We start from the raw sequence: 13,538 nt of genomic DNA, 5'->3' as shown, positions 1-13,538 counted from the left end.
GACAGATTAGAGGGAATATTGACCAGCACCACCAAGAAGAGGGAAGAACCCCACTGTAGACTAACATGGAGCAATCTGCTCGCACATGAGGTCCCTGGTCTCTAATAAGTAGAGATTAGCTTATGCTCTGAAGTACAAGGGTTACTATCCCTTCCATCATTTGCCCTCATTTGTTATAATTACTCTGGAGATTCCAAAACCCTTTTGGAGCCTGGCCGAGTCCTTGGCCACAACAACGTCCTGTGGCAGAGTGTTCCACAGTCCAGTTATGTGTGTATGAAGAGATATTTCCTTGGGTTAGTTTTGCACGTACCAGCTTTACATTGGCTGTTCTTTTGCAGTGCAGGAAATGGGGGAGGAGGGTCATCAGAAGCCTGGTCATAGTTCCTACCAAAGACATAATCCAGCGACCAGAAGTTATGCTTCCCAGGTGACGTGTCTGATCTCTCATTACTTCCTACCAGGGCTACAAGATGGATGACCTCTTGACCTCGTACATCAGTCAGATGTTAACAGCCATGAGCAAACAGAGGAGCGCAAAGGGCAGCAGCAAGTGAACGGAAAGAAGCCACTGGCAGGTGGCCATGGAACTAATTCACCAGCTGAGGCCTGTGGGATACCCCTGCAGCTGGGGCCAAACCTTTTCAGCCCAGATGTGGAAGATGATCCGGACCCCATCAGACAGCTCATCCGACTCTGACCTTGAGGGCTCGAGTCCCGCTTCCCCTTCCAGCGAGGATGACTACCTGTGACGCTGACCTCCCATTTCCCTCTCCACCCTAGTAAGCCCTGTTCTAAACCTCTGTGCTTTTAAGGTGACAGACAGTGACTGATCAACAGAGAAACTCCAGCAGGGTGTTTACTATCAAACCAAATGTCTGACGTTTGCAAAGGACTGTAGGAAAAAGTGTTGTGTGTCATTTTTAAAAAGGGGACGGTGGCCAGGGTGCCGGTCAAGGCTTTGGAGAAATTCAGGGCATCAGATCTTTGCCAGTCAGGAACTTAACCCTACTCCACTGTACAGCGAAATACGACCCACTCTGCAGGGGGTGGGAGATTTTGGCATTCCAACAGAGAAAAGAATCCAAAAAGAACAGAAGGAAAAAGTGCATTTAAAATAGTGGTTGGTTTGTTTTTTTCTTACTCCTAATTGAATAGCCTGTACCATGGCAAAGCAACAATGGGAGCCGCGCACATAAGGATGGGTATATTTAAAGGTCTCGTTTCTTATTCTTGTATTTATTTATTTTTTAAAAAGAATGATGGGTTCTGGGAGGCTGACTCTGGGGAAGGCTCCCCACTGGTTCCCGCAGTAGAATCGCTCACACACCCAGCACTCAAGGCTGAGACTGAGTGTTCATAGGTCAAACTGTTCAAATTTCGGGTGGCCCATAGTTCAGCATCAAACACAGCAAACTAAAGTCAGCAGAGCCCCTCCCCCCCCCCAACCCCCACCCACAGAATACACCTTGCAGAACCAGGCATTTAGGTGGAAGCCTGAATGCGGCGTCAGGCCCTGAGAGTTGGAAGACGTTGGCCAAGCCCTGCTGTGTTGTGTGAAACGCTGCAGTTCAAATGTGCACCACAGTCACCTTTCTTTGCATGTCAAATCTGGGTGGAGCAGCATTCGGTCTCTGTGCAGCATTACACGCAGCTGGAATGTGTTTGTCTCACAGCTGCTGTGAAACATTAGTGGAGCAGCCAACGCAGAGCCAGTAAATAAGAAAAATTAACCATGGATGCAGACTAACCTCCCATCATCCTCTGCACCAGTCTGGCAGGCTGTAACAAGTAGGTGTTCTGTGTCATGCTGCTTCTGCAGTTTCTGGTTTGCTGCAGGTAGACAGCTCTGGTCAAGGCACAGGGACTGTTTCCCATCTCTGCACTAGACTCACCTAGAAACTTTGGCTGCCCATAGAAGCTGAGCTTTGTGGCTCAGCCCCATGTCTGATTTTTAAATTTAGCTCTGACCCCTTGTGGCAAAGGAAAGTTGAACAATTGCCTCTGCCTATAAACACAGGACTAGTGCCTGCTGCAAAGTTAATTCATTGGGGGCTAGCGGGAAAACGCTACTGAAAAGCAGAGAAACGTAAGAAGATGCCAGCACCCGTGTTCAGTGCCCAGCCCCTATGAACACAAGCAATGCCTGCATCACCCTGACAGCTGAGTCTAAATTCTCTGCTGCATTCCCTAGCACCATTGTGTTTCAGTAGCGAGGAAGTCAGGCACCTTATGTTGTTAGGAGGCCTTTCACTGCTGTATAGCTGAACATAGCTAAACCACCCACTGTACAGGAGTTGGGTAAGGCAGCAGTAAATTGCTGTACCAGCACATATATAGGGTCAACAGTGTGGTGTGGGCCAAAATTCTGCCCTGAACCCTGCGGTAAAGAGGGAGTCGCCTGCATTAGCTAACTGGCTCTTGTTTCCAGGGTTCAGGCAAATAGATTATGTGGCTGTGTTCTGGATCATTAGCAACCCAAATTTGAAACCTGTCAGTCAGCGCTGCCACCAGGCACAACACTGACATGCCGCACTGGAAGGACAGTAGCCCACCCTTGGGTGTCATGGCATCAAACATGAGTTGTATGTGGCCAACTACAGGGAGGCTGTGTAGCTATGAATGAAATTTGTATGACTGAGTCCCAACAGCCAGGCTTGATCTCAACAGGCCGTGGCACCTGGCACTGTCAGAATGGGCTGAGGGCCAGTTTCGATGCTGATGCCACTAACGTTGGGTGTCTCTCAGCAGAACTGTGCTTGGTTGGCTCAGTACCTATGATTTGCATCATACTAGGTCAATGCAGAGTCGGCGGTGCATTCTCATGCTCCTCTTCCCCACAGCTCTCTGCCTCACTCAGCAATTGAGCATATGTATAGGAGAGTTGCACTTTAAGAACATACGAAAGGCCATATCGGCTCAGACCAAAGGTCCATCTAGCCCAGTATGCTTTTGTCCAACAGTGGCCAAGGCCAAGTACCCAGAGGGAATAAACAGAACAGGTAATCATCAAGTGATCCACCCCTATTGTCCATTCCCAGCTTCTGGCAGAGGCTAGAGACACTGCAGAGCATGGTGTTTGTATCGCTGCCCCTTCGGCTTATAGGCATTGATGGACCTGTGCTCTATGAACTGTCTTACAGTCCATAACTGGACTTCAGAAAGGAGCAGGTTCCACACAGAGTGGTGCACAAATTAACTTTATCATCTCCCACACAAGCCACCCCCGAGGATACATGGGTAAAACAGTGGCACTGGGCCCTGTTCCTTTGCTTGACGGGCATGAGGGACTGCATGTAGTCATCTGAAGGCAGGGGACAGAACTTCGGGCTTGTTCTGTGCCACTTTCCACGTGTGTAAGTTGGGCGGCTTTCCTGAAGTCAGTCGCATTGTACTGGAGTACAATCAGAATAGGGGTCAGAACTGAGCCTGCTGGATCATCAAAATTAATCTTTCACAGCCTGTGCCCCTTATATGCTCTCCTCCTCCTCCCACCCCCACCAGCAGTTCATAGCTCACCTGTGGCCTTGTTGCACTACAGGCAGTCCCCAGGTTACATGGATCCGACTTACATTGGATCCTTACTTACAAATGGGGTGATGCAACCCCCACTAGCTGCTTCCCCCCCAGCAGACCAGGGAGACGCGAAGCTAGCGCCCCCCCCCCCCAGCAGACCAGGGAGACGCGGAGCGGCTTTTCTCAGCAGACACCTCAGCTTGAGAATAAAGGACTGAGGGAAGTGAGGTGTGGGAGAATAAAACTGAGCTCTGGAGAAATGTTTGGCTAGAGTTTCCCCTACAATATGTACCAGTTCCGACTTACATACAAATTCAACTTAAGAACATACCTACAGTCCCTATCTTGTACGTAACCCGGGGACTGCCTGTATTGTGAAGCCACTGTTATTTTGCCCATCCTTTTGCTTGGCTCTGAGGGACACAGTAGGCCCCAGCCCTTCACTGCTCGTGTTCACTTTGTGTTCAGTGAAAGACTAACACCGTGGTTGTGCCACCTCAACTCATTCTTCCCTATGTGGGTCGTGTGAGCAGCAGCCTGATGCACGCCCCATACAGTTAGCTGGCGCGTGCGGTTCCAGTTTCAGCGGTCCCTTTGACATTTGTGTGCGTGTGTATGTGTCCTACCCTGTGTGTATTAGTGGCTGTGTCTGGTTCTGTTCACACACACGATGTAACACAAAAGCGTCCAGCTGTGTTAAATATGCTAATAAAAAAATAAGAGGCGAAGGCCTGGCGAGAAGCTCGTCTTTGCAGTTCACTGTCCCGCTCATTGAAGGGATGGCTGCCAGGTGACTTGTTCATGGTCTGTCAGTGAATACACAGGGAGCGACCTGACAATGGCGGCTATGTCAGTCTTGCACACAAAGCCACAACAAGCTCCAGAGCCGGACACTAACACTAGACAGTCAGCCTGGACAGAAGGAGCAAATTGTTCACATGGAGACTGTCAGGGAGCCTAGGGGGCTCGTGAACATGGGTGCCAACCTTGCAGCAGCCTGTCAAGAAGCAGGCCCCCAAGTCCTCAACTGGTTGTGACTTCACTACCCGAGTAACAAGTGTGAATGCCTCAACAGTGTTCGCAGGGCACCACAAACAGACCCACTTTGGCATATCGGCCTTCGGGGTACATGATCCCTTATGCCACTGGACCAGTCACAGGTCAGTGACACCCCCACCAAAGACAACGTGAGAGAGAGCTGATGCAGTATGGCCAAAGGTCCATCTAGCCTACTATGTCTTCCATGAGTGGCCAATGCCACGTGCTTCAGAAGGACCAAACCGAACAGGCACTTAGCGAGTGATTCATCCACTCCCAGCATCTGGCAATGAGAAGCTAGGGACATCCAAAGCAGGAAGACTTTCACATCCCTAATCATCTTAGCTAATAGCCATCACTGGCCCCATCAACCTTAGCTAGCTCCTCTTTAAACCCTGCTATAGTTTTGACCATCCCCCGGCAATGAGGTCCATTCAAGGCTTGCAGCCAATCTTATAATAAACTAACTCACGAGGCAGTAAGAAATAGAGGTGAGAGCTATGTACAGTCTGTCAGGGTCCGCTGTCTGCACACTGTGTGGGGCTGTTCACGCTAACCCCAGCTAAAGAGTTCAGCTTCCACCACCCCCCCCCCCCCAAGCAGTGAAGCAGCATAGGAACCCAGTTCCTTATTATCAGACATCTTTACTTCCCGTCCCCCAACATTCAGACTGATAGAGCTTGTGTCAGTGCCTGCTCCTCTTCATGTATCTGGCAGGGGCGCAAGCCAGCACCAAAGCCTTTAGGTTTCACAATGGTTCATTTGGCTGCAATGTGCCACCTTGTGTGCAGGACCAGTGGTAAAAGTCACTTACAAACAATGTATTGCGAAGCGGACAGGGGACTGCAGACAGGGGAGTTGAAGAGGGAGAGCAAAGCGACCCCACCGCCGAAGAGGCTACCCGGTGAGAGTACAAGCTGTGGTGTGAGTGTGTGCCTGTGCCTGACTGTTTGAATTTTACAGTTTGAAGTGTGAATTGAGTCTGATTCCAGGTGAGTGCTAGCAGTTTCAGCTTCTGTGGCAGTTGGGACTGAGAGCCTGCCATTGTTCCCTTGATTGCCTCTGATTAGCCTCAGGCTCAGCCTTCCCCTGTGTGACTCAGAAGGGGGCAGGCCTGACCTAGGCAAGCAGGCTTTAAAAAGCCAGAGCAGTGCGACCAGGGGAGCGAAGCGGACAGGGGACTGCAGACAGGGGAGTTGAAGAGGGAGTGACTGATGGTGATGAAGACCCGTAGCGCTTGTGCCAGTACTTCTCCTGTCTCCTCCACCTGTGCCTGTATCCAGACAGAGAACCTGAGCATGGATGTCTCTACCCAGGTCCTGGTGTGGTCTTGCTGTATTTGTGGCTTGCAATTCCCACTGAGTGATCTCCAGGCTGGGGGAGACAACCATTGTGAAAGGTGCCTGCTGGTGGAATCTCTCAGGCAGCAGGTGGGAGAGCTACAGGAGGAGGTGGCCAGGCTGAGGAGCATTCGAAGCCATGAGGAATTCCTGGACAGTATTCCTGTGGAGTCCACGGAGGTCACTGTCCTAGGATGTGGGACTGTTGACCAGCCACTTATGGAGGAGGCAGTGGTGCAGGGTGAGAACTGGCAGCTGGTTACTTCCGGCAGCAGACAGTGTTCCACCCCTGCTCCTAACCCTCCCACTGTGTTACATAACCGTTACACTTTACTTTCAGCAGGAGACAAGGAGTCACCCCCCACAGTGGAGGAGACCAGGCCTTGCACCACCAAGGTTGAGCAGTCTCCTGCCACCACTGCGAGGAGGAAACGTAGGGCAGTGGTGGTTGGAGACTCTCTTCTGAGGGGAACGGAGGCACCCATCTGTCGCCCTGACAGCTCATCTCGAGAGGTATGCTGTCTGCCAGGGGCCCGTATCCGAGATGTTACGGAGGCATTGTCGAGGATTATCCGGCCCTCTGACTACTACCCCATGCTACTCATCCACGTGGGCACAAATGATACTGCCAGGTGTGACACTGAGCGGATCAAGTGTGACTACAGGGCTTTGGGAGTACGGGTGAAGGAGTTTGGAGCGCAGGTGGTATTCTCTTCTATCCTTCCTGTCAAAGGTAGGGGCCCGGGCAGAGAGAGGTGAATCCTGGAGGTGAATGCCTGGCTGCGATGATGGTGTCGCCAGGAGGGATTCAGCTTCCTTGATCACGGGGTGCTCTTCCAGGAAGGACTGCTTGGCGGAGATGGAGTTCACCTTTCTAGGAGCGGGAAGGCCTTGTTTGGACACAGACTGGCTAACCTTGTGAGGAGGGCTTTAAACTAGGTTTGTTGGGGGCAGGTGAGCAAAGCCCACAGGTAAGTGCTGCATGTGCGGGACTGGGAGATGGGTTGGAAATGGGGGGGACTACGGCCTATAATGGCAAGGAGAAAGGAGGGCCAGGGCACAACAGGGAGGTAAGATCAAATCAGTATCTTAGATGCCTATATACAAATGCGAGAAGTATGGGTAATAAGCAGGAAGAACTGGAATTGCTAACCAATAAATACAACTATGATATCATTGGTATTACAGAAACCTGGTGGGATGGGACGCATGATTGGAATGTTGGTATGGAAGGGTATGGCTTGCTCAGGAAGGACAGACAGGGAAAAAAGGGAGGAGGGGTTGCCTTGTATATTAAAAATGTACACACTTGGACTGAAGTGGAGATGAATGTAGGAGATAGCTGTGTAGAGAGTCTCTGGGTTAAGCTAAAAGGGGTAAAAAACGAGGGTGATATCATGCTAGGAGTCTACTACAGGCCACCTAGCCAGGTGGATGAGGCCTTTTTTAAACAATTAACAAAACTATCCAAAGCCCAAGATTTGGTGGTGATGGGGGACTTCAACTATCCAGACATTTGTTGGGAAACTAACACAGCGAGGCACAGGCTATCCAATAAGTTTCTGGACTGCATTGGAGACAACTTTCTGTTTCAGAAGGTTGAAAAAGCTACCAGAGGAGAAGCTGTTCTGGATTTGGTTTTAACAAATAGGGAGGAACTAGTTGAGAACTTGAAAGTGGAAGACAGTATAGGGGACAGTGATCACGAAATAATAGAGTTCATGATCTTAAGAAAAGGTAGAAGGGAGACCAGCACAATTGAGGTAATGGATTTCAGGAAGGCAGATTTTGATAAGCTCAGAGAACTTGTAGGTAAGGTCCCATGGGAAGCAAGACTGAAGGGAAAAACAACTGAGGAGAGTTGGAAGTATTTCAAAGGGACGTTGTTAAGGGCCCAAAAGCAAACAATTCCGCTGTGTAGGAAAGATAGAAAATATGGCAAAAGACCAGCTTGGCTTAACAAGGAGATCTTGCATGATCTCAAAATAAAAAAGGAGTCATATAAAAAATGGAAACTAGGACAACTAACAAAGGATGAATATAGGCAAGCAACACGGGAATGCAGGGGCAAGATTAGAAAGGCAAAGGCACAAAATGAGATCAAACTAGCTACAGGCATAAAGGGAAACAAGAAGACTTTTTATAAATACATTAAAAGCAAGAGGAAGACCAAGGACAGGGTAGGCCCACTGCTTAGTGAGGAGGGAGAAGCAGTAACAGGAAACTTGGAAATGGCGGAGATGCTCAATGACTTCTTTGTTTCGGTCTTCACCGAGAAGTCTGGAGGTGTGCCTAACGTAGTGAATACAAGCAGAGAGAGGGTAGGTTTAGAAGATAGGATTCACAAAGAACAAGTTAAAAGTCACTTAGGAAAGTTAGATGTCAGCAAGTCACCAGGTCCTGATGAAATGCATCCCAGGATACTCAAGGAGCTGATAGAGGAGGTATCTGAGCCTTTAGCTATGATCTTTGAAAAATCATGGCAGACAGGGGAGATTCCAGAAGACTGGAAAAGGGCAAATATTGTGCTCATCTATAAAAAGGGGAATAAGAACAACCCAGGAAACTATAGACCGGTCAGTTTAACGTCTGTCCCAGGGAAGATAATGGAGCAGGTAATTAAGGAAATCCTATGCAAACACTTGGAAGGTAATAAAGTGATAGGGAATAGCCAGCATGGGTTTGTGAAGAACAAGTCATGCCAAACTAATCTGATAGCTTTCTTTGATAAGATAACGAGCCTTGTGGATAAGGGAGAAGCGGTGGATGTCATATACTTAGAGTTTAGTAAGGCATTTGATACGGTCTCACATGATATTCTTATTGATAAACTAGGCAAATATAACTTAGATAGGGCCACGATAAGGTGGGTGCATAATTGGCTGGATAACCGTAGTCAGAGAGTTGTTGTTAATGGTTCTAAATCCTGCTGGAAAGGGATAACAAGTGGAGTTCCTCAAGGGTCTGTTTTGGGACCCGTACTGTTCAATATCTTCATCAATGATGTAGATATTGGGATAGAGAGTACGCTTATTAAGTTTGCGGATGATACCAAACTGGGTGGGGTTGCGACTTCTTTGGAGGATAGGGACATAATTCAAAATGACCTTAGCAAGTTAGAGAAATGGTCAGAGGTAAACAGGATGAGGTTTAATAAAGAGAAATGCAAAGTGCTCCACTTAGGAAGGAACAATCAGTTCCATACATACAAGATGGGAAGCGACTGTCTAGGAAGGAGCATGGCAGAAAGGGATCTAGGGGTCATAGTGGACCACAAGTTGAATATGAGTCAACAGTGTGATGCTGTTGCCAAAAAAGCAAATATGATTCTAGGTTGTATCAACAGGTGTGTTGTAAGCAAAACTCGTGAAGTCATTCTGCCGCTCTACTCTGCACTAGTTAGGCCTCAGCTGGAGTACTGTGTCCAGTTCTGGGCGCCATATTTCAAGAAAGATGTGGAGAAATTGGAAAGGGTACAGAGAAGAGCGACAAGAATGATTAAAGGTCTAGAGAACATGACCTATGAAGCCAGGCTTCATGAACTGGGCTTGTTTAGTTTGGAAAAAAGAAGATAAGGGGGGACATGATAGCGGTTTTCAAATATCTAAAAGGGTGTCACAAGGAGGAAGGAGAAAATTTGTTCCTCTTGGTTTCTGAGGACAGGACAAGGAGTAATGGGCTTAAAGTGCAGCAGGGGAGGTTTAGATTGGACATTAGGAAAAAATTCCTAACTGTCAGGGTGGTCAAATATTGGAATAAATTGCCAAGGGAGGTGGTGGAATCTCCCTCTCTGGAGATATTTAAGAACAGGTTAGATAGACATCTGTCAGGGATGGTGTAGGTGGAGCTTGGTCCTGCCTTGAGGGCGGGGGGCTGGACTCGATGACCTCTTGAGGTCCCTTCCAGTCCTATTATTCTATGATTCTATGATTCTCCCATTGACCTAGCTACCCCTTCTTGGGGAGGTGATGTACCTCCACCAAGGAGAGAACTCCTATTACTGTGGGTGCTACTTATGCTGAAGTGCTACAGTGGTGCAGCTGTAGCATTCTGAGTGTAGCCAAACCCTTAAAGATTCATTCCCAAACATCCAATAGTACAATAATGTTGTACTGTCTTCCTGGGTTATGAATTTTTGACAACTGTCCTGCAAATCCTTGAATTCCAGCAAGAAATTGTAGCCCTTCTTATAGGCAGAAGAGGAGAGTCAACCTTTTCCATCCAACCTCCAGCTGAAGATCCAGACACCTCAGCCACTCTTACGGGAGATTCTAACAGAAGACACATTAAATTAGTTTACCAAATGAGAGGCTCAGTTTTTCAAAGCAGTGGTTCCCTAAAATCATTCACTTGAAGTAGCACAGGTAGTGCAGGTAGCATAATCTATCCTTATTATTGCCCAATGCTGTCAATTCTAGGACCTTGCCTTCAGATGCTTATAACTTTGCAAAACTTAAGCCAGACATTTTCTCACTTGGTTTGAGCCTCAGGCTGAAATTTTGGAAAGTTTCAGAGAAGATGATTCAGCCATTACTGAGAAAATGCCCTCCATAAGACAGAAGTCCATGGGAAAAAATAGTTTGCAATCATGGAATTAAAAACCGTACCATAATGTGCACACACATGGGAGCTGAGTTCATTGAACAGGCAATCTTAAGTGTAACATTTCCTACCTTTTGAATGTTTGACTTTGCAACCTTAACATTATTTTAGTCTCATTTTAATATATTATTATCTACAATGAATAAAAGCAAATTCTAAACTTCAAGATATGTAACTGTGTTTAAAATGAATCTTTGTGTTAATTGATGACATATTAATTTCCTTTCCTATGCAGCACACGGCGACCAATCTCCCTTTGATGGAAGGGGAGGAGTACTGGCTCATGCCTTTGCACCAAGCCCAGGGATAGGAGGAGATGCTCATTTTGATGAAGCTGAGAAATGGTCACAAAATCATATAGGTAAAGTATTTCCTGTGCCCGTCGCAACAAATTCAGCTCCTTCTACACAAAGCCCTGGCATTTTCTTCCTATAACTGTTTGTCCCTCTCTCTTATATATAATGTAACATACTTACCTTTGCCTGCCAGAGCATATATATAAGGTCTGTATTCTGTGGAGCTCAAATCACTTTACAAAAGTGGGAGAGCAATATTATCCTGGTGTTTTTGTAAGTTAGACACAACTTTAAGTGATTGTCAAAAGTGATCTCCATTAACAAAAGGAGAGTCAGGAATAGATTGCAGGTTTCCTGACTTCCCATTCATGGCCTCTGAAAAATTCTTACTAAAACATGGGAGAGCAGATAAACTTAAATTAAACCTATAGGATTTCATCACAATGAAAAGATGTGAATTCTTCTGCTTGTGATTCTCCGTTCCATTGTATGTTAACAATTCTTTTCCTCTTTTTATTATATGAAAAATTTAGGAACAAATTTGTTCCTTGTTGCTGCTCATGAATTTGGCCATTCTTTGGGACTGGGTCATTCAAATGTTCAAGGTGCTCTGATGTACCCTATTTATCGCTACTGGGATCCAAACACCTTCGTCCTTCCAGATGACGACAGACAAGGAATTCAGCGATTATATGGTAATTTCAGTGTCAGATGTTAATTTTGATATAAAAAATACCAAAAAGGGACAGATTTTGTCATCCTTTAAGTACCTTACTCAGACAGCCAAACTGATTTGAATGGTCTACTCTCTGAGCAAGGTACTACTCAGTGAGAGTACCTAAATTTAGATCAAGCCAACATGATATACTTTATCCCTTCCGCCTATTCTTTCTGGAGTCTAAGAGTAAGCTGTCCATATCGCAAAACCACCTAATGGAGTTATAGACCGGGACTGACAAAGGGTCCCCTACACACCAGTGCTTTGCAGAAATCAATGATGGCATGCTGCTAACCTAACTGCCAGTGAGTAGTACCTTGCTCTACCAAAGAGGATATTGAAAGCAGTATGGCTGCTTGCTGAATGTGAGATTGTGCAATGTGGCTGTGTCTAGACTGGCCAGTTTTTCCGCAAAAACAGCTGCTTTTGCGGAGAAACTTGTTAGCTGTCTACACTGGCTGCTTGAATTTCTGCAAGAACACTGACGATCTCATGTAAGATTGTCATTGTTCTTGCGGAAATACTATGCTGCTCCAGTTTGGGCAAAAGCCCTCTTGCGCAAATCATTTGCGCAAGAGGGCCAGTGTAGACAGCACAGTACTGTTTTGCACAAAAAAGCCCTGATGGCTAAAATGGCGATCGGGGCTTTTTTGCGCAAAAGCGCGTCTAGATTGGCACAGATGCTTTTCCGCAAAAAGTGCTTTTGCGGAAAAGCGTCCACGCCAATCTAGATGCTCTTTTCTGAAAATGCTTTTAACAGAAAACTTTTCCATTAAAAGCATTTCTGGAAATCATGCCAGTCTAGACGTAGCCTGTAAGTATGGCAGAATCTGGCCCTCACATCACTGTTCTCGGAGTCAGGACCTACTCATTCTAAGTTACAGTGGCAAAACTGTGCTCTAAAACTATGGCACTTGTGTGTGAACATTTGCTTCCATCAGACACTTCACAAAGGGACAGCAATCATGGTACATATTTCTCTGCATTTTGTCTCAAACAAATACCTTATTATTTCCGTATTTCTATTCCACAGGCAGAAAAAGAGAAAACTTCTAAAGAACCATGGTGTTTTTAAAGAGAATGAAGAAGTCAGCAAGTGTACTTTTCTTTCACACCAGAAATGTTTCATTTTATTTCTTTAAATGGCAAATGTTTGAAGCTCAATTTCTGCTCCTATACATTTAGGCTACGTCTAGACAGCAGTTCTATTTTGGGATATCAAAAGTATCCACAAATAGCTATTTCGCATCTTTAAATGCACCCATTACTTCGAAATATATTCCGGTGTCCCTGTAGCCCTCGTTCCATGAAGGTTAAGGGACTTGCTGGAATAGCGCTTTATTCTGAAATTTCAAAATAATCTATTTCAAAATTAGATTGAAATAAGATATGCAATTTGCGTAGCTCAAATTGCGTAGCTTATTTTGACCTACGGGTGCAGTGGAGATGCACCTTTACTGAGATTTGAAAACCTCTTTAAATGTATTCAGTAGTTTCTATGAAAATAAAAATTCTCCCAGCACTATTCTGCCATCCTACATTCCTGTCTGTCAAACGCTGGTGGTTTGCATTTCACTGGGGGGCTCGGTGACTACTATATGGTCAATGCATGCAGGACAAAAATTGTCAGGTGGGTGCTTGAAGTGCATCTAACATCACGATTTAGGCTCTCTGTTCCCAGCCCATTCCCTTCTCCTCCTTACTGCATATACATACCCAGACTCTGAGTACCCTCCACAAGGCCCAGAGAAAGCATGTAAGGCAGTGAGTGGTTCACAAAGTGTGGTCTGCAACCATCTTGCAGGTAAGCTGCAGGCTCTGGGTTCACACACCCCTATACTGCGGAGCCTACACTGGTGCTCCAGCTCTGCAGCTCCCCTCTTGGGGGAGGATCCTCATGGGCCAGATCTAGCTCATGGGGACAGGAAGCAGCTCCATGCACTCCCACTCCTCCTCCTCTGAGCAGGGGGATTGGCAGTCCAAGAAACTGTTCACCTGAAAGCTTTCCCTGCTGCTTCCATTGGCCAG

The 13,538-nt window shown here is 46.7% G+C and overlaps 1 protein-coding gene and 1 long non-coding RNA gene across 4 annotated transcripts in view; both read left to right on the top strand.

The window, feature by feature from the left end:
* Nucleotides 1-4,258, top strand: part of MYO7A (myosin VIIA) — a 182,621-nt gene extending 178,363 nt beyond the window's left edge. For all 3 annotated transcript variants that reach the window (XM_075919509.1, XM_075919508.1, XM_075919510.1), the window contains one exon: nt 465-4,258. In XM_075919509.1, coding sequence (XP_075775624.1) covers nt 465-557 — 93 coding nt within the window. In that variant the 3' untranslated portion in view covers nt 558-4,258. The remainder of the gene's footprint in view (nt 1-464) is intronic.
* Nucleotides 4,259-6,394: 2,136 nt separating this feature from the next.
* On the top strand, nt 6,395-13,267 carry LOC142826577 (uncharacterized). The gene is made up of 5 exons (XR_012900796.1): nt 6,395-6,526; nt 6,628-6,848; nt 10,732-10,857; nt 11,326-11,487; nt 12,544-13,267. It is a non-coding gene; the product is annotated as an uncharacterized LOC142826577 (long non-coding RNA).
* The last annotated feature ends 271 nt before the right edge of the window (nt 13,268-13,538 follow it).

Source organism: Pelodiscus sinensis, chromosome 1 (genome assembly GCF_049634645.1).
Source record: "Pelodiscus sinensis isolate JC-2024 chromosome 1, ASM4963464v1, whole genome shotgun sequence".
Classification (NCBI taxonomy): domain Eukaryota; kingdom Metazoa; phylum Chordata; order Testudines; family Trionychidae; genus Pelodiscus; species Pelodiscus sinensis.
This window is presented reverse-complemented; position numbering and strand designations above follow the sequence as displayed.